The following is a 16326-nucleotide window of genomic DNA, read 5'->3' as shown; positions in this document are numbered from 1 at the left end:
AGAAAATATACCTTTGCAGTGCTATAAAATAAATACAGTAGTAAAGTTTAGTATTTTATTTGAAGTACTAATTTCCTGTCCTATAGTAAACATCACTGCTTGATGCCAGTAACTTGTTGTGGCATTTTATTGTTCAATATTTGCCATGCTGGATTGCTGACTGACGACAATTTTTTTTCCCCCAAGCTTCTGTTGTCTTAAAAAACTTTCTATGTTTTTAGGTTTTCAAGAATCTTGGTACAGATGTAATTAGGTCTGCTTTTGAAGGTTATAATGCTTGTGTGTTTGCGTACGGACAGACTGGATCTGGGAAGTCCTACACCATGATGGGAAATGCGGTATGTTGGATTTTGCAAATGTGCGTTTTTATTCTGTAGTGTTGTCTTGAAATAATGCTGTTGCAAGAGCATGTTATTATTGCTGATCCTGTCTGTATGCTACTGACCCCCCATCTATTGTACCTTGGAGTGGTAATCAGAGGTTTTAGAAGCTGTTTATAGGTAGGTATTTACAGTTGGAAGAAGTGTCTTGTTGGACAAAAAGCAAATATTTTTATTAAGTAACAAAACAAAAAATTTCAGCTGTTACTGCTGATTTTCTGTGCCCAACTCGAGGCAAAAAAGAAGATACTGATTTTGAGAATACGAATGATGAGCTCTTTCTGAACAGATCTGGTTTTTAGGTCTATTTTGAAGGGTTGAAAGATTAAAATAGGTCCTTGAGCCCTGTTTAGAGAAGGCTACCAAGTGAGGAGTAGAAACTGAGGATGCGAGGTGCTGAAGGTAAGTTTCAGCAAACCATTATGAGATTGTACAGTAACTTGAATTTTAAGGTTAAACTCCTGTTTAGCACTGCAGGGAAGACCCTGCAAGAGGAGCATTTGGCAGTGTTTGAGTGAAGGACAGGAGTTGCTTCCATGACTGCCCAAGGACATAAAGAACCCAGTGGAGGAGTTAAAAGGGCGGACTCATGAAGCCTGTTTGCAAGGCAACCTCTGCAGGTTTTGTTCCCTTTTAGACCTTGGGGGGAAAAAAACACAGCATCTCTTTCCCAGCAGAACTGAAAAAGGGGAATACTACCACTTGTCCTTCCTTGGGTAGATCACTCTTTTGAAATGTAGTAAGATTGGCCACTTTGCACCTCTTTTAGTTTAGGAGAGTAAATTAGCTGTAAATCTTTTTCAGTTGTCACTGAAGAAGTAGCTTTATATTTGACTTCAATATGGTAAGCAGATTAAGCTTTTGTAACCAGAAAATGTTATGACCTAGATGTGGATTTCTATTTCAGAAATTTATAAAAGTGACATTTTTATGAGACTGCCTCACTGTATGTAATGACCGTAATCATCAAGACATTTTGCAAATGAATAGGTACTGAAGTTTGTTTGACACTATTCAGTAATAAAGGTCTAATCTTCTTGCCATGATACATAAATACTTTAATCTGGATTTGTACAGCGTGTGTATAAAATATTCTCAGATGCCAAGTTAAATGCTTGAAAATTGATGACCCTGTCAGAGAGACTACATTGGTATAAGAAAACTTGAATTGGAAATAAATTTTCTTTTCTTCCTTATTTCTCCGTAAAAAGTATGAATTCTATTCTCATTTTCCTTTCCATATCTGCTGTTCCTGGCTCTGAAAGGTTTCTGCAATACTGTGTGCAGCAATCATTTCAAGAAATATGTGAACCACTTAGAATAAGTCTTGAGCAGAGATATTGAAATGATCAGAGATGTATAAAATATGATCTATCAAGAAGGTCAGACTTGCGTAAGCAGAGAAAAGAACACTGTGGAGGAACAAAAGTCTTCCAAGATGTGAAAGGCTGCTGCAGAAAGGGGGGGAAATTATTTGTTCTCTGTGTCCAAGGTAGATGGGTAAGAAACAGTACATTTAAATTGCAATAAGGAGTTTTCTGGTTGAATAACACAGAGGGGAAGAAAGGCTTTTAATGAGAAAATTAAGCTCTGGAGTGAACTCCCTGTTTTGGTTCTACAGATTTCCATGGCTGGAAACTATAACCCAGAAAACAAGCTGTCAAAGATATAGTTGATCCTGCCCTGGAACTGTAGGGAGTGAAAAAGGGAGAAAATGTTTAAATATAGTTTCTAATAAAGAATATAGATTCTGTGAGATGTATATTTTACTGATGAAGAATGCTGGGAACTGTGTGTTCTTCCTTTATCATCGCTGTATTGCTGTGGTTGAAGTTACTCGATTAGAACCAATATTTCATATTTTAAGACTCTCTTTGCAGTTGCTAAATTATGTCAGACACTAATGACTTGCCTAAAACTTTGTGATGGATCTTTCATGTTTTATCCTTAAGCTTTAATTAAAACTGTTCAGGTGTTTCCAAGCGTGAGATGAAAGAAAAGTCTTACTTTTTCCTGTTCCTGTGATTTAAAAAAAAAGGTGAAGGGAAAATTTCAACGTTGAACCATGAAGCTTTACCTGGAGTAGAGACTGATACACATTGGGAAAGGTGGCTCCTTTCTCATCAGAGTCTCAAAAAAAGCCCAGTTAAGCTTCAACTCTTTCCCTTTATTTAGGTGGGGGGTGATTTTTTAATTTTACGTTATTTTTCTTTAAACCAGGGTGCAGTCAGGTGAAGGGCTAGGTGTAATAGGAGGAGATAACAGATTATTGTTTCAAAGAATGAAGCCTGGTTTGAAAAAGACAGGCTGTGATTTAGAGGAGGAAGGAGCTAGGAAAGGACAAAATGGAGGGATAAGAGTATGATTAAAATAAAGAGACTGCATGATGAATCATGAGTTATATATAGGCAAAGGAAAGAGGAAGAGGAGCACCTGGAAGAAGACTGCTGGGACAGAAAACGCAGTGGGAAGCTGAAGAAAGAGGACAGAGGGGACCTGCACAGGAGCAGACTGGAGTGGGTTTGGGCTAAAAGTGTTGGATTTTGTATGGGAGTCCAAGTAGAACAGAAATCTTTGCCCAAGGAGTGCTCCCTCTGCCAGAGTCTGGTGCACATTAGTCCACTGTCTTTGTGTTTTCCTGCTGCCAGATATCTGTAGAATCCCACCAGGCAAACTCTCTTGGGTGCCTGGAGTGCCTGGGCTGTGCTCACGTTGGATGTTGGATCTGGTTTGTCCTAAGTTGCCTCCTGCTGAATTACAACGCCCCGATCTCTAAGCAAGAACACTTCTTGCCTCAGCGGCGCAGAGAATTGGAATTAGTCCATTGCATCAAATATCTTCTGCATTTTTGGACTGGAGGCAAATTGTAGCTGACAGACTGTTTTGTAAGCTGCTTCTGAGTTTGCAGCTCGGAGCCCAGAGCTCATCTGTATGTATATGTCCTCTCCTTTCATTCCTGAGAGCCACGTTCACTCATTTCAGCTCTGAAGGAGCATTAGCTGCTGTTTTCCTCAGGAGGTGTGCACAGCAGGTTGTTGGTCATCAGCCTCATCAGACTAGGTGGGAACGGAGTGGCTGGGAAGAAGCAGCTCCTTGGCAGCTGAGACCAGAGCTGTGTGACACTCTGCTGCTGGGGAAAAGCCTGCCTTTGACTTATTGCCTTGCTTCTTGGCTGGAAGGGAGCAACGGGCAGGGAATGAAGCTTCCCCGGAGCACCGGGAAGGGGAAAGCTGTATGCTGAGCCTCTGGGTATCTCAGTGTTGTTAGTGGCTGCCTCGCACTCCGATATGTGCTTGACATCAGTGGTGCAGCAACAGCCTCGCTGGTGTGAGGCTCAATTCTCAAGTGCCAGCGTAACCAGGAAGATGACATCCTGCTGTTAGCTGAGTGGCAGGGACCCTGAAGTGGATAGTGGCAGCCCTGCTAGTAAACCGCATGGTCTGTAGGGATCTGTGAGAAGGAATATGTTTTTTCAGTTTGCTTTATTCAACCAACTAAGCACTTTATGCATGAAAACTCTAACTGCAGAGCCAAGCATTCAGAAGTCGAATATCAAATTTAATTTGGCTGTACTGTGAGATACAGTGAATGTAGTTTTAATATTGCTGTTGCATGCTACTTGATCTTCTGCTGCATCTTTAAAGACAGGAGCTGGGGATTTGGGCTTTGAATGAGAATGGCTCATGGATGCAGGTAGATGGATCCTGTCCCATTGTCTGCAGATGGCAAGTCCATGGTGAAATGAGATGGAAGAAGTTAGAAAAGATAGTGTTGAGATAAGACAGTTCACACGTTGCTTTGAGGAGCCAGTTTCTGCCTCAAGCAGTGAGGATTATTCAAACTAAATGGGAGAGGCAAAATATATCCCAACAGCAAAGAATCGGAGCAAGTCTATACATTCCAGTACACACAAGGATTAATGTCAAGGTGACTGCAGTTAAATAAAGGGCAGGAAAGTATTTGCTGAAAAGTTTTGATTTTTTTTCCCCCATTTTCTGCATGTTGGAACTTTCAACTAGTGATCATGGATTTTATTCTTCAAAATATATTGTGCATGCATATACAGCCTTCAAAATAAGTACTGTTGTTATTGCAGGGTGATGCAGGTTTAATACCTCGAATTTGTGAAGGATTATTCAGCAAAATAAGTGAGAAAACAAAGCGGAATGAGGCATCCTTTCGAACAGAAGTCAGGTAGGTCTTGGCATGTTAATAGTTTGCTGCTTATCAAACTTGTTTCAGTTACAACCACCCTGTCTCACTTTATCTCTGAGAGAAGTGTGTGTTTTCCAAATAACTTTCCATGCTTGGCCTCAGTCCTATAATTGATGTTTTTTTGTTGGCAGTCGTAGTCAAAATGCACAATACTCCTAACTTCAATCCAACAGCTGTGCGTTTTGCTTTATGTAAATGATTGTGAAAATACCTTTGCTACTGAACAGCATGTTCCTTATTTTTACCCTTTATTTCAGGCTGACATTAGGAGATCTTGATATCACTAATGTCTGCTTCCTTTCTACTTGCTTCTTTTTTGGCTTTTTTTCCTTATGATACAAATGCACTGTAGTCACTAGTATCTTAAGCCAACTTTGGATCCATCTTGCTTTCAAACGCAGTGTTAACGTGACTTTCCTTTCCTTAAACACTCGTGAATCAGTCAGTGCTTTTTCTAACCTTTTTCTTTCAGTTATCTGGAAATTTATAATGAACGCGTGAGAGATCTTCTCAGACGGAAGTCATCAAAAACTAATAATTTACGAATACGAGAACATCCAAAAGAAGGGCCGTATGTTGAGGGTAAAAACACTTTCAGTGTTTTGCACAGGATATTTTATTGTCTATATATATTCTAAAATGTCACGTCTAATTGTGTAGGGCATTTTAATCTTTTAAAATCTAAATGATGATGGATACAGTGATTTCCTTTGATATAAAAGCATTAAAAGAGAATAGCCTCTCATTTTGTATCCCCACTTGCTTCCGTAGTTCTAAGATTATTATACATATACAGCTTTATCTGTACATTTATAACACATTTTTAAATAACGTGAAGAGATGCAATTGGTTTTAAGGATTTGTTGCCTATAAATTATAAATCTTAAATGTTTAGATGGAAACAACCTGTTAGGATCTAATTGTCTTTATCTGTCCTCTACCAGGGAAGGCTCATGTCTCTTGAGGGGTTACGCTTATGTTATTGCATGAAATACTTCAGTAAGATTGCATATTTTTCTTAGTTTACTGTAAACGTGTAAGTTCTCCATTGTTCACGAGGCCTCATTCCTTTCCTTAACTGATAAACAAGTATGACAATAAACACTAATTGCAGCAATACTTTGCAGTAGTGAGGGTAATTTGAATATTTTTGCAACGACAATCAGGTGCACCTATGAGCATACTGAAACACTCTGCTTTTCTTCAGACTTGTCTAAACATTTAGTGCAAAATTACACTGATGTGGAGGAACTTATGGATGCAGGAAATATAAATAGAACGACGGCTGCAACTGGAATGAATGCTGTCAGTAGCAGGTCGCACGCCATTTTCACAATCAACTTCACTCAGGTAACAAAACAAAACCCCTTGTCTTAATATGTGTTTAGATTCAATAATTCATATGATAATTGAAAAATAAGGTTGTCAAATAAGCAGGTATGGGTAGATAAAGACCATGTTACCGTCTTGTGATAGGGAAAGTTAAAAGTGTGAAAGTACTGTTTTGAGAATTATAAATATGTTTATCAGTGATTATAATCTTTAAAATTTGAAGTGTAATGGGATTACTTAAAATGATATTTAGTTGATTTTGAGGAGATAATTATAGGGAGTTTAGGCTGAATAACAGAGACTGGTGCCAGGTTGTTTCATGGTGCTGCAGTGGAGAGGAGTGGGTGAGATGCCTGTTGTGTGAGAGCCAGAGCTCTCGTGTTATCAAAGAATCACAGAATCACGTCCGAGATTTATGAAAATAGCTGTCTCCATGGCCTGAATTCTAGTGTAGAAATGTTTTCTGGGCGTTTTCTTGCTGATTCTGTTACTAGTGGAAAACTTGATTTCCTGCTGGAATAATGAAGAGATTTTCTCAGGACATAGTGATCTTTTGGTTTATATGTGGTAAACTCCTTTTCTAATGGCTAGTGCTCTTTATTGTTGTTTTTGGGAGCTTTATAAATGGTCCATGGATAACCCACTAGACGAAAAGAAGGTGATACAGAGGTGGTTCACTCTACTGACAGAACTTGCATGTCTCCCCCTGCCAAACATACACAAAATCCCATGGACCAGCTGTTCACCAATGATGCTTTGCTCATCACAAAGCTTTTGAAAGACGATCACAGGCAAGCAGCGAAAGGTTTTGTTCTACTATTGTACTGTAAAAGTAGAAGGAATTTTGAGACAGGGCAGTCGGATTTGACTTATGTGAATTAAAATATAAATCAGAGGAAACCTCCGTTAAAATTGTAGAATAAAATTGCAGTTGCTACCTATTTGAACTTGGAGGCAGGGGGAGAAATTGAGTGTAAATATGTCTGTGTATGCTGTAACTTTATATGTTGAAAGCTTAATAAAATGATTTCAGCACATGTTCACTGTGCATTGTGTAAATAGCAACTCTCATTAGTCAGTGCATGTGCATAAATGACCAGAAATTTGCAAGTATTACAATTTAAAGAAGTGCTTGTGTGGGAGTAATCCAGCAATTCAAATGCTTTTCTGTGCCACCTCTAATCCACTTGTCTTCTCAAGCTCTGCTGTTGTGAACAAGTTAAATTCAGTCATGACATGAAAAGGCTACTAGGTTGGATTCAGTAAAATTTCAGAATTTGGTAGCTTAACACACTTTTCTTTGTGTTTTTCTCTGTAGGCTAAATTTGATTCTGAAATGCCTTGTGAGACTGTTAGCAAGATTCATTTGGTAGATCTTGCTGGAAGTGAAAGAGCAGATGCCACTGGTGCCACAGGGGTTAGATTAAAGGAAGGAGGGAATATTAATAAGTCTCTGGTTACTCTGGGAAATGTAATTTCTGCCTTAGGTAAGTCACCGGGTTTTATACTTGTCTTTTTTTTTATCATTACACTTCTGTTCATTTTTACTTATACAAGCAGAGGTCTAACACATACAGTTTTTGAAAATGAATGAAAATATGTATTTTTATTTTTATTTTTTTCCTATTTCCTTGTCACAGCTGATTTATCTCAGGATGCAACAAATCCTCTTTCAAAGAAGAAACAAGTATTTGTGCCTTACAGGGACTCTGTGTTGACTTGGCTGTTAAAAGATAGCCTAGGAGGAAACTCTAAAACTATTATGATTGCCAGTAAGTGTGTTTTAAAGTACTTTTTTTTTTTTTTTGCATCCTGAATAGTGCATTCTTAATAGGAGTGGCTGTAAATAATGAGATTCCAGATGCTTTGTTAAGGCAGAAAATTGTTTATATGTATTTATGTTTTCTTTATTTCTGAGTCTTCTAGTAACACTCTGCTTTTACCTACATGGGTGCATGTGTCACAAAGGTAACAAAACGTCCAGACTATGTATGTGCAGTCGTTAGACATTTGTTTGCATAAGTAAGGATCATCTAAATGTACGTGCCTAATTTCTTTCAATTTGCTCATCTACCTCACTGCTGTGATTCTTTGACACATACCCAGTGTAACGGCCAATCTGATCAGTTAAACTTCAAGTAACCATTCCTGCTTATTCCTGAGGTTCAATTGCATGCCAGACAGCTCAGTTAGTTATGGTCAATACTCAAACCCTACTCTAGATAAAGTCTTGTACTTCTGTCCCCTTATGCCTCTCCTCCCCTGCTTACTGTCTTTGATCCCCGGTAAAAAAAAATGACTACATACATAAAGCTGAGATGTTTTTAATACTAATGTGTGAATTGGTTTGCCTTTCCAAAATTGTTGGCTTTGTTGCATTAGTAGCAGAAACAACCTGGTCTCATTTGACATTCAGTGGGTAAGACTGTCTCTTTTAATTTAACCTACTTTTTGAATGCACACAGCGTTTTAACTTTCTGTCTAAATTTAATTATTTATGATCAGTCATCTAGCAAACTTTTCTTACAGTTTCCTTTTTACCCGTAGGAAGCTCTGTAAGGATCACTTGGTTTAAAAACCTACCTGTAGCACACATATTGCAGGTTTTTGAACCAACTGGAATGGGAATTACATTCCCAGAATAACCAGGTGAAGCCAGGAGGATGTTTAAGGGAAGGGGAGGATTTTGGATATAAGGTGTGAAGAGAAGAGCAGCTCTGAAATTTCTCTCACTCTTTCCTGCTCAAATGAAATGGAGTTTCACCGTCCTCTCTTGGGAATGGCGGGAGAACAGAACTGAGGGAATAAAATGCAGTGGGTTAAGTTCTGGGTCTTCAGTGGTTTTGTTACAGTGAAATTCCCTGGGTAGCAGTTCCTTGGTTGCATGATTTTTTGGGCTGTTTTGAGAATCTATACCACTTTCTTTGCTTGGGCTCATCACTCTAATACCAAGAGAGGATCTTCGACCAAACTCTGCTTTTTTTTTCCTGGCTGTTTAAATAACACCCTACTGACATCTTCTTGATGCTTTCTTTCAGTTATAGAATCACAGAATCGCAGAATGTTATGGATGGTTGAGTAACTTGTTTTGGGTTGTGGTTTGTGTTTTTGTTTGTTTGTTTGTTTAATTGACAAAGGTATTGGGAAGAGAAATTATAGAAACATAGTGAGCTTTTAGTGCCTATACTAATGGTTAGGGTGCCAAGCTGCTTTTTCAGCTGCCTCCTTGCTTATTAAGGATGCTTCTGCTGGGCAGAACCTTGATGGTTGATCTTTTCTCCAACAGTAACTGTACTGGTAATGCGACTGAATTGCCGAACACAGCCTGACAAGCTGTCCAGATCCGTTTGGCCTTCCTTTTCTGTAACTAAACACACAAAAAAAGCAGCAAGATCATCTCAGACTGTAGGAAAGGCTCTTAAACATCCAATTCCCATTTGTCATATTTCTATAACGTATTGTAACATCCTTCCAGAAAGAGAATAATTTAGTGCAGAGGAGACTAGATAAAGTAGGGAAGTAATAGTGTGAGCAAGGGAAGTATAGTCTGTTGCCAAGTGCATCTCCCTTCATTCAGGGAGTCTCTACCACAGGAATAAAATTTATTACTGTTGAAAGAATAAGGAAGGGCAGAATATTTTGGTTACTTGATTATTTTTACAGGTGTTTTCATGATCGGATTCTCTGGGTCTCTTGTTCCGTTTGATTACTGATTTCTGGTCCCTTGTCATTTCTGCATGGCGCTTTCTTCTGTGTTTTTGCTCGTCTATTTGGATGCAGTAATTATCTTTTTAATTGGGAACATCTTGTATATTGTTAGGAAAATTAAGTGAAGGAGAGCATTAGCACTTTCATTTAAACTCCATTGTTTTTCCTGGTTAAATTGCCTGTAAAAATAATACCAATTTCTCTTGATGCATCAGCTAGGTAATAGTTGTGTGTGCTGCCAGATGCCTGCAGCTCAGCAGAACAGCTAGGTTTGTAAATTATAGAAGCTCTCATATGTTTTACTTTTTGTGTCTGCTTGATGTTTGAATGCTGTTTAATTTCTCTCCAAAACTTGGACTGAACCTACTGTGTTTTTATCTGAAATGACTTTCTCATGCAATGATTACATGGATAATTGCAAAATACCGTTTGTCCCACTGTTATTGTAAAAAAAATTCCAAGAAAGCTTGTGAAGTATTCACATAGGATGTTTATGTGTACCGGAGAAATGTAAATGTTAAGTAGATTGACAGCAAGATTTCTTTACAACGCTTGGTGGTTGGACCTGATTATTCTAATATGCTGTTCTTATACAGAATTTACTTAAGCAAAGGTATAATGACATGAAAGCAGTGGAGCTAGGTGAAGAACTGCAACTAATTGTAGCCATACTGGTTAATCATATATTTCTGTCTCTTAATCCACATTAAGTTTATCTGACGTTTAAAATATAGACTAACTTTACTAAATGAAACATATGCTGCTGGATAAACTGTTTCTGATTTCATCTTCTTAGCTATTTCACCTGCTGATGTCAATTATGGAGAAACTTTAAGTACACTTCGCTATGCAAATAGAGCCAAAAACATCATCAACAAGCCTACTATTAATGAGGATCCTAACGTCAAACTGATCCGTGAGCTGAGAGCTGAAATAGCCCGATTAAAAGCCCTGCTTGCTCAAGGGAATCAGGTTAGCTTTACTTGAAATTTATGTGTAATTTTCCTTGAGTTATAACATCTATTTCTAGAATGTAATGAGATAATTATCTTTCATTATATTGATTTGAGTAAACAAGCTCTATGAGGCTATGAATGAATATTATTTTCGTGATTGAATCAGTTTCCATATGGCCAGTAGATTACCTCTTTTAACATAAGGGGGGAAAAATTGTCATCCCAAAGCTTTTAGCTTTCTCTTGATATAATCAGAGCTTGATTGCAGTGTGCTGTGGAACAGGTCGTCACCACAGCATACGGAGTCTGAGCACTAACATTATTTCCTGAGTCTAGCCTGATGGACTGAAGAGGTACTTTATTTACTGGTAGAAGGTATAAAGCATTTAAGATGTATAAATATTAAAATGTAGGAGTATAGATGGGTTTGAACAATTTTTTTGGTGTGTGTATGTGTTTGGCTGCACGGTACATTGGAAAGCATGTAATATGCTAAATATGTACAAGTATTTTCAGTGGTGGTGTAAGAAAACGTGTCACACTATGCTTCCCTTTTGCACAGCTCTCTTTCTTGTTATAAAAACTTGCTGCACAAGCTCAGGCTTATTTCTCTTCTCTTTCCAGCATAGTGATACCAAACTAACAGTAAGGAATATGCAATTGGCCCAGGCCAGTCATCTTTTCTAAATAAAGTCACTTGGGACTGCTAGATTTCATACTTGAGCAAATACAATTGGGAAGTACCTGAAACGATACTTCAGGTTTATTTGTAGAACCATCTAATTTTGCTTTGGATAGACTGTGCGATGTGAAATGTCACTCAGCACACGCTTTTTTTAATAGAAGGCTGGTACTTCAGCAAGATTTCATGCTATAAAATGTTTGCTGAAAAAGGGGATGGGACCACAGTTGGAAGCAGTGATAGGCATTGTAGATGACTGAAGCAGAGAGCTCTGCTTTGTAACAAACAATTAGAAAACTCGTCATGGGGTTGAATTACTCTGTTATACTTGTGTTTCTTCTTTATTCTTTAGGAGGGGAAAATTAATTTATTTTCAGAATATGATTTGATTTAGAGTTATCGAAGTAGATGTAACTTGGACCCCTTTGAAGATCTAATGCTTTAACCTAGTTCTGAGCTGTAAAACAGTGGATATCGCAAAATAAATCTGTTTCAGTTGTAGGATGTGATAAATGGCTGTGTGGGAGACAATAGACAACTTGCTGAAGTTAATTGAATTTGTGATGGTTGGTAAAACAGCAGGTGGTGTTATGTACGCACAGTAGAATATAAATCTCTGTTTAATTTCTTTTGTAGTTTTCCTTTATATTCCCAGAATACTGTATTGCAAATCTTTATGTAGATCACTGAAGATACTGGTTACCAAAAAACAGTGCTGGATTCAGTGCAGAAGGTCACAGAACAAGGAGTATTGTGCGTGTGTGTACATGTGGTATAGAAATATTCCTCTTCTAAGGCCAGTTACATTAATATATATTAAAGATAAGCAGTGCACATAAGTATTATAGCAAAATGATTAACTATTGATGCATAGTAAGAAATATAAGGATAGATGTATCAGGAATTACCTGTTATAAACTTGTCTGGTTTCAGTGTCTGCATGCATGTGTATCCATAGTGAATGAAAATAGTGCCCTCAAATCGATAACTGGGATTTGAAGTATTTGCTTTGACAAGATTTTGATTACTCTGTTTACAGTATTTCACGGTAAAATTATATATATTGCAGTTTAAAATACTTCATCATAAATAATTTTTAAAATTGAACAATTGCATTTCTTTGATTCTGCCAGAAATTGTTACTTTTTTCCTTCTTTTTCTAAACTTGATTATGTTTACTCTTTACAATTTCAGATTGCACTCTTGGATTCGCCAATAGCTCTAAGTATGGAAGAAAAGCTTCAGCAGAATGAAGCAAGGGTGAGTTACAATTTCATAAAACAGCTTTTAAACCAGAAAAAGGAAAGTGGGGAAGCCTGGATGTAACAGTGTCGATAATTTTCAGGATTTTTTTGATGCACAACTTAATTTTCTCCCACCATGGTACTGCAAACTGTTTTTAAAAATATAGCGTTACTCAGGCTTTGGAAGAGAGGAGAGGAAAGTATATGGAATCATTCAGCTACATGGCAGCAAATATTTAGTTCTGTATATTGTCAAGAAGTTACCAATCAACTATAGATGATGATACTTTTAAAAAATAGGGGCTCCTTAGGTGGTTTAAATGGTAAGGTTTATGCTGGTGCTACTTGGATCTTTATTAATACAATTAGAGAATGAATGCATTGCTTTGAGAATCTTGTTTTGACCTAAATAATTGGCACAGTGTCTGTCTGTGCTTTGCAGGATTCCCACTGGTAAAACCAATTTTAAAGAAACTTTTCAGTGAAATGATACTCTAAAAATACACTTGATGACCAAAATGGCCAAAACACGTGTATTAGTATGAACTATAGCTGCAAAATAGACTCCAGGCTTCTCCATAAGCCAAGTTTCTGCTAGAAACGCATTTTAGAACTTGGTAGTATATGCAAGAACCCTTATTGTGTTGTGTTCAAAAATTAAAGTAGTACCTGCAGAACCGTAGTAGAAGCCTTCAGTTGCAAATTATTTTTTTGATCTTCTTACTAGGTTTAGGAAACAGTTTAGCTGGATCAGAGCTGAATGATGATATTGTTAGTACATGGAGTATGGTTTTATTTTTGGGCACAAACATAAGGCCTTTATCTAACAGTAACTGAGTAATATGAAGTGCTGACTATTTGCTAATTACAGTATGTTATTCATGCTCTGACAGTAATCACTGCTTGTCCTGCTCAGAAGTGTTGGCCCCTCTGCGTGGGGAGCATATCGAGCATATTTTATTATCTTTTGTCAGCCTCATTAGAAGGTTACGTGATTACTATTCATGATAATTACAATAGACATAATTACTGAAAATTCTTTCTAGATGTTGCAGTTTATGGCTTTTTTAATAATTGAATGAGTGCGATAATTAATTTGTTTATACAGATCTAAAGATTTTATCACCATATTTAAATTATCTGACAAATATATGGAGGCTTTCTTTAATGAGCTGATTTGTTCTCCTATACTTTTAAATGATTTCTGAGGAACAGAAATTATTCTGGTATGGTAAATAGACTTACGGACCTCCATGTTTTTCTTGAATTTTTTTGAATTATTTTGTTTTAACATTCTGATAAGCAACACTAGGACCAATGTGGTGCATTGAAAGATGTATTTACTTTTGTCTTTTGAAATCTTGTGATATAGAGATGAGAAACTTCTTTAGTTCCCCTTGATTAATTTGCAGCTGATCTGCAAACACAGGTAGGACGGTAAGCTGGAGGTATCAAATGTGGAGGTGTTTGCAGGAACTGCACTGATTACCTGTGTTGTTTTTTTTATTCTATAATGGTTTTATACATAAAGTAATACAGGGATGTAGCTGATGGTTTGGTTTTGTTTGTTGGTTTGGTTTTTTTTCAGCTTTTTGCAGTTGAAGTGAATTCAAAAAATGGCATATGTTTTCGAAACTCTCTGTATTTAATTCCTGCACAGAAATCTGGTGATTTAATAAATGAAAGTGTCTGTCTAGATACATGTTGTATTCAAGGTGATTTGTGATTCCAAGTCAGCCAGAGCTTTGAGGTGGATGTGCCTGAAGCACCTTCTATGAAGTGCTTTCTGAAAAGCCCAAAAGGCTCTGAAATGAAAGGAACCTTTACTGGTATGACAACTGTGAAAGTGAACTCATGAGATGGACAAAACCTAAGTGTTCATAGCCAATACTGTCCCTGTCTGTAACGCTTTTGCCAGCAGCTTCCCTCTTGTGTGCTGATTTCGGTCAAGTATGTGATTTCTAAGTTGCAGCAAACTCCACTATGATTCTCTCCTGAAGGCTGCCTATCTGATTTTTCCTCTGCAGGGTATTTTAGCCTGAACGTGCCTATTTGCATTGTAGGAAAGGAGCTGTTTTGTTAGAGCAAAGGGATGAGTCTGTGGCAGTAGACTTTGTAGGGCTGATGAAGCACTTAATGGAATTATTCCATTTCCTCAAAAATGCCTGCCATTATTTGAAGTGGCTATTCCTGTCCTTTGTTTTGTTTTATACTATAAATAAGATTTTTTTCTTTCTTTCTTTTTGAGAGAGAGAAATTGTAGGTATGGCCACTTATTGGAGGAGCAACAGTGCTCTTCTAGATGTTTAAGTACTAATGTTCACAAAGAATTGCACAAATATTTAGTACTTCTCTGAGAATGCGTTATCAAGGACTTTAGAAGAGATATGATGGGTTTTTTTTCAATATTTGTATTATTTTATAGGTACAAGAACTGACCAAAGAGTGGACAAACAAGTGGAATGAAACTCAAGATATCTTGAAAGTAAGGAAAACAAATACATTTTCAGCTTGGCATTTGAACTAGTCTTAAAAGATTTTCCTTCAAAAAATGTTTCTGTTCTAAGAGCAAATATTCAGGTATGCTGCTATTTTTGAATAAGATTTTAAATAATTGTTAATAAAAATAAGCACAACTCTTTCTTTGTTTTCACCATATTGACCTCGGTGCAAAACAGCTTATCTCTTAACAAATCTTTAAAATGCTGCATGTTTTTATTGAGCTACAAACGAAGAAAACATGGCACGAGCACCAGTACATCTCTTGTCCCCTTGGTGTTTGTGTTGTATCAATAAGACCTGTGAATAATCACCTTTTATCTTACATCCATCTCAGTGAATGCATTGCATAGTGGATACAGATTTTTGCACTGGCCTTAAGATTCATGTTTCAGTCAGCAATGACTTGTAAACTTGAAAAACAACTTTCAATGGGATTTGTGCAGTTGAATCTCCTCCAGTAGGTCTTGATCAAACCAGACAGATGCATCTGAGCTAAGTATGCTCTGGAGTCACAAGCACGGGGATTTTTGCAACTGGTTCACGTAAGCTGGTTTGCATTGTGCTCTTTATATGACTCCAGACTACATCTGGAGCAGTTAAATCCACGCGGTGCTCTCTTGTGTTTTGTAGATTTAATACAGGTCCGAGGGGGCAGCTTGGTGATTTTCTGTGCTGTGATTTTTGCATGATGTAGACTTCAGACTTTTGTGTTCTCTGCATGTATCTTTGCTGCTGTTCAGTTGTATGGGTAAGATTTTATGTTGGCATTTGGCTCATGATTAAGGTGCTATTTTAATAGGCTGCTTTATAATTCCACACACGTATATAAGCACATGTGTGTGTGCACACACACAGAGGAATAATTCACAGTTTCCTTTCCGTTACATGCATTGACATTTTTTACCAAATTTTTTAGCTACCCTGTTAAATAAACATTTTGAAAACAAATCTTAAGCATTCATGATTTGCTGTACATAAACTTGTTTGGACTGCAATTCAAGCAAGCATTTAGAAGTAATTTTTTAATTCTCCTCCTTATCACTGAAACTTGATTTTTGTAGTTGATTTTTCTTTTTGTGTATCACTTTATTCTTTTTTGAAAGTTCACCACCGTGTCTTTTATCTGACTTCCAAGTAAGTCAAATGACTCCATGCTTAAAAATAAAAATAAGGCACAAATAGCTTAGCGAACAGAGCAGAGTCGGTAACTACCTAGCAGATGGCATGACAGAATGGACTGTTTAATGTCTGTCCAGCTACTGAACTGGGAATTACCATTTGCATATTCCTCCAAGATGTTTTGGGTC

The 16326-nt window shown here is 37.3% G+C and overlaps 1 protein-coding gene across 6 annotated transcripts in view; it reads left to right on the top strand.

Moving 5' to 3' along the window:
• The window catches only part of KIF16B (kinesin family member 16B), a 133452-nt gene that overhangs the window by 20324 nt on the left and 96802 nt on the right, over positions 1–16326 (top strand). For all 6 annotated transcript variants that reach the window (XR_011738097.1, XM_065835284.2, XM_071805691.1 and 3 more), the window contains exons 4-12: positions 222–338; positions 4477–4574; positions 5068–5177; positions 5803–5945; positions 7246–7414; positions 7568–7699; positions 10432–10607; positions 12468–12533; positions 14943–15002. Coding sequence is in view for 5 of the 6 variants with exons in the window: in XM_065835284.2 (XP_065691356.1) it covers positions 222–338; positions 4477–4574; positions 5068–5177; positions 5803–5945; positions 7246–7414; positions 7568–7699; positions 10432–10607; positions 12468–12533; positions 14943–15002 (1071 nt within the window). In the remaining variant the exon portion in view is untranslated. The remainder of the gene's footprint in view (positions 1–221; positions 339–4476; positions 4575–5067; positions 5178–5802; positions 5946–7245; positions 7415–7567; positions 7700–10431; positions 10608–12467; positions 12534–14942; positions 15003–16326) is intronic.

This window comes from Patagioenas fasciata, chromosome 3 (assembly GCF_037038585.1).
Source record: "Patagioenas fasciata isolate bPatFas1 chromosome 3, bPatFas1.hap1, whole genome shotgun sequence".
In the NCBI taxonomy this organism is placed as follows: Eukaryota; Metazoa; Chordata; class Aves; order Columbiformes; family Columbidae; genus Patagioenas; species Patagioenas fasciata.
Note: the sequence above shows the minus strand (reverse complement) of the source record. Positions and strands in the feature narration are given on the sequence as shown.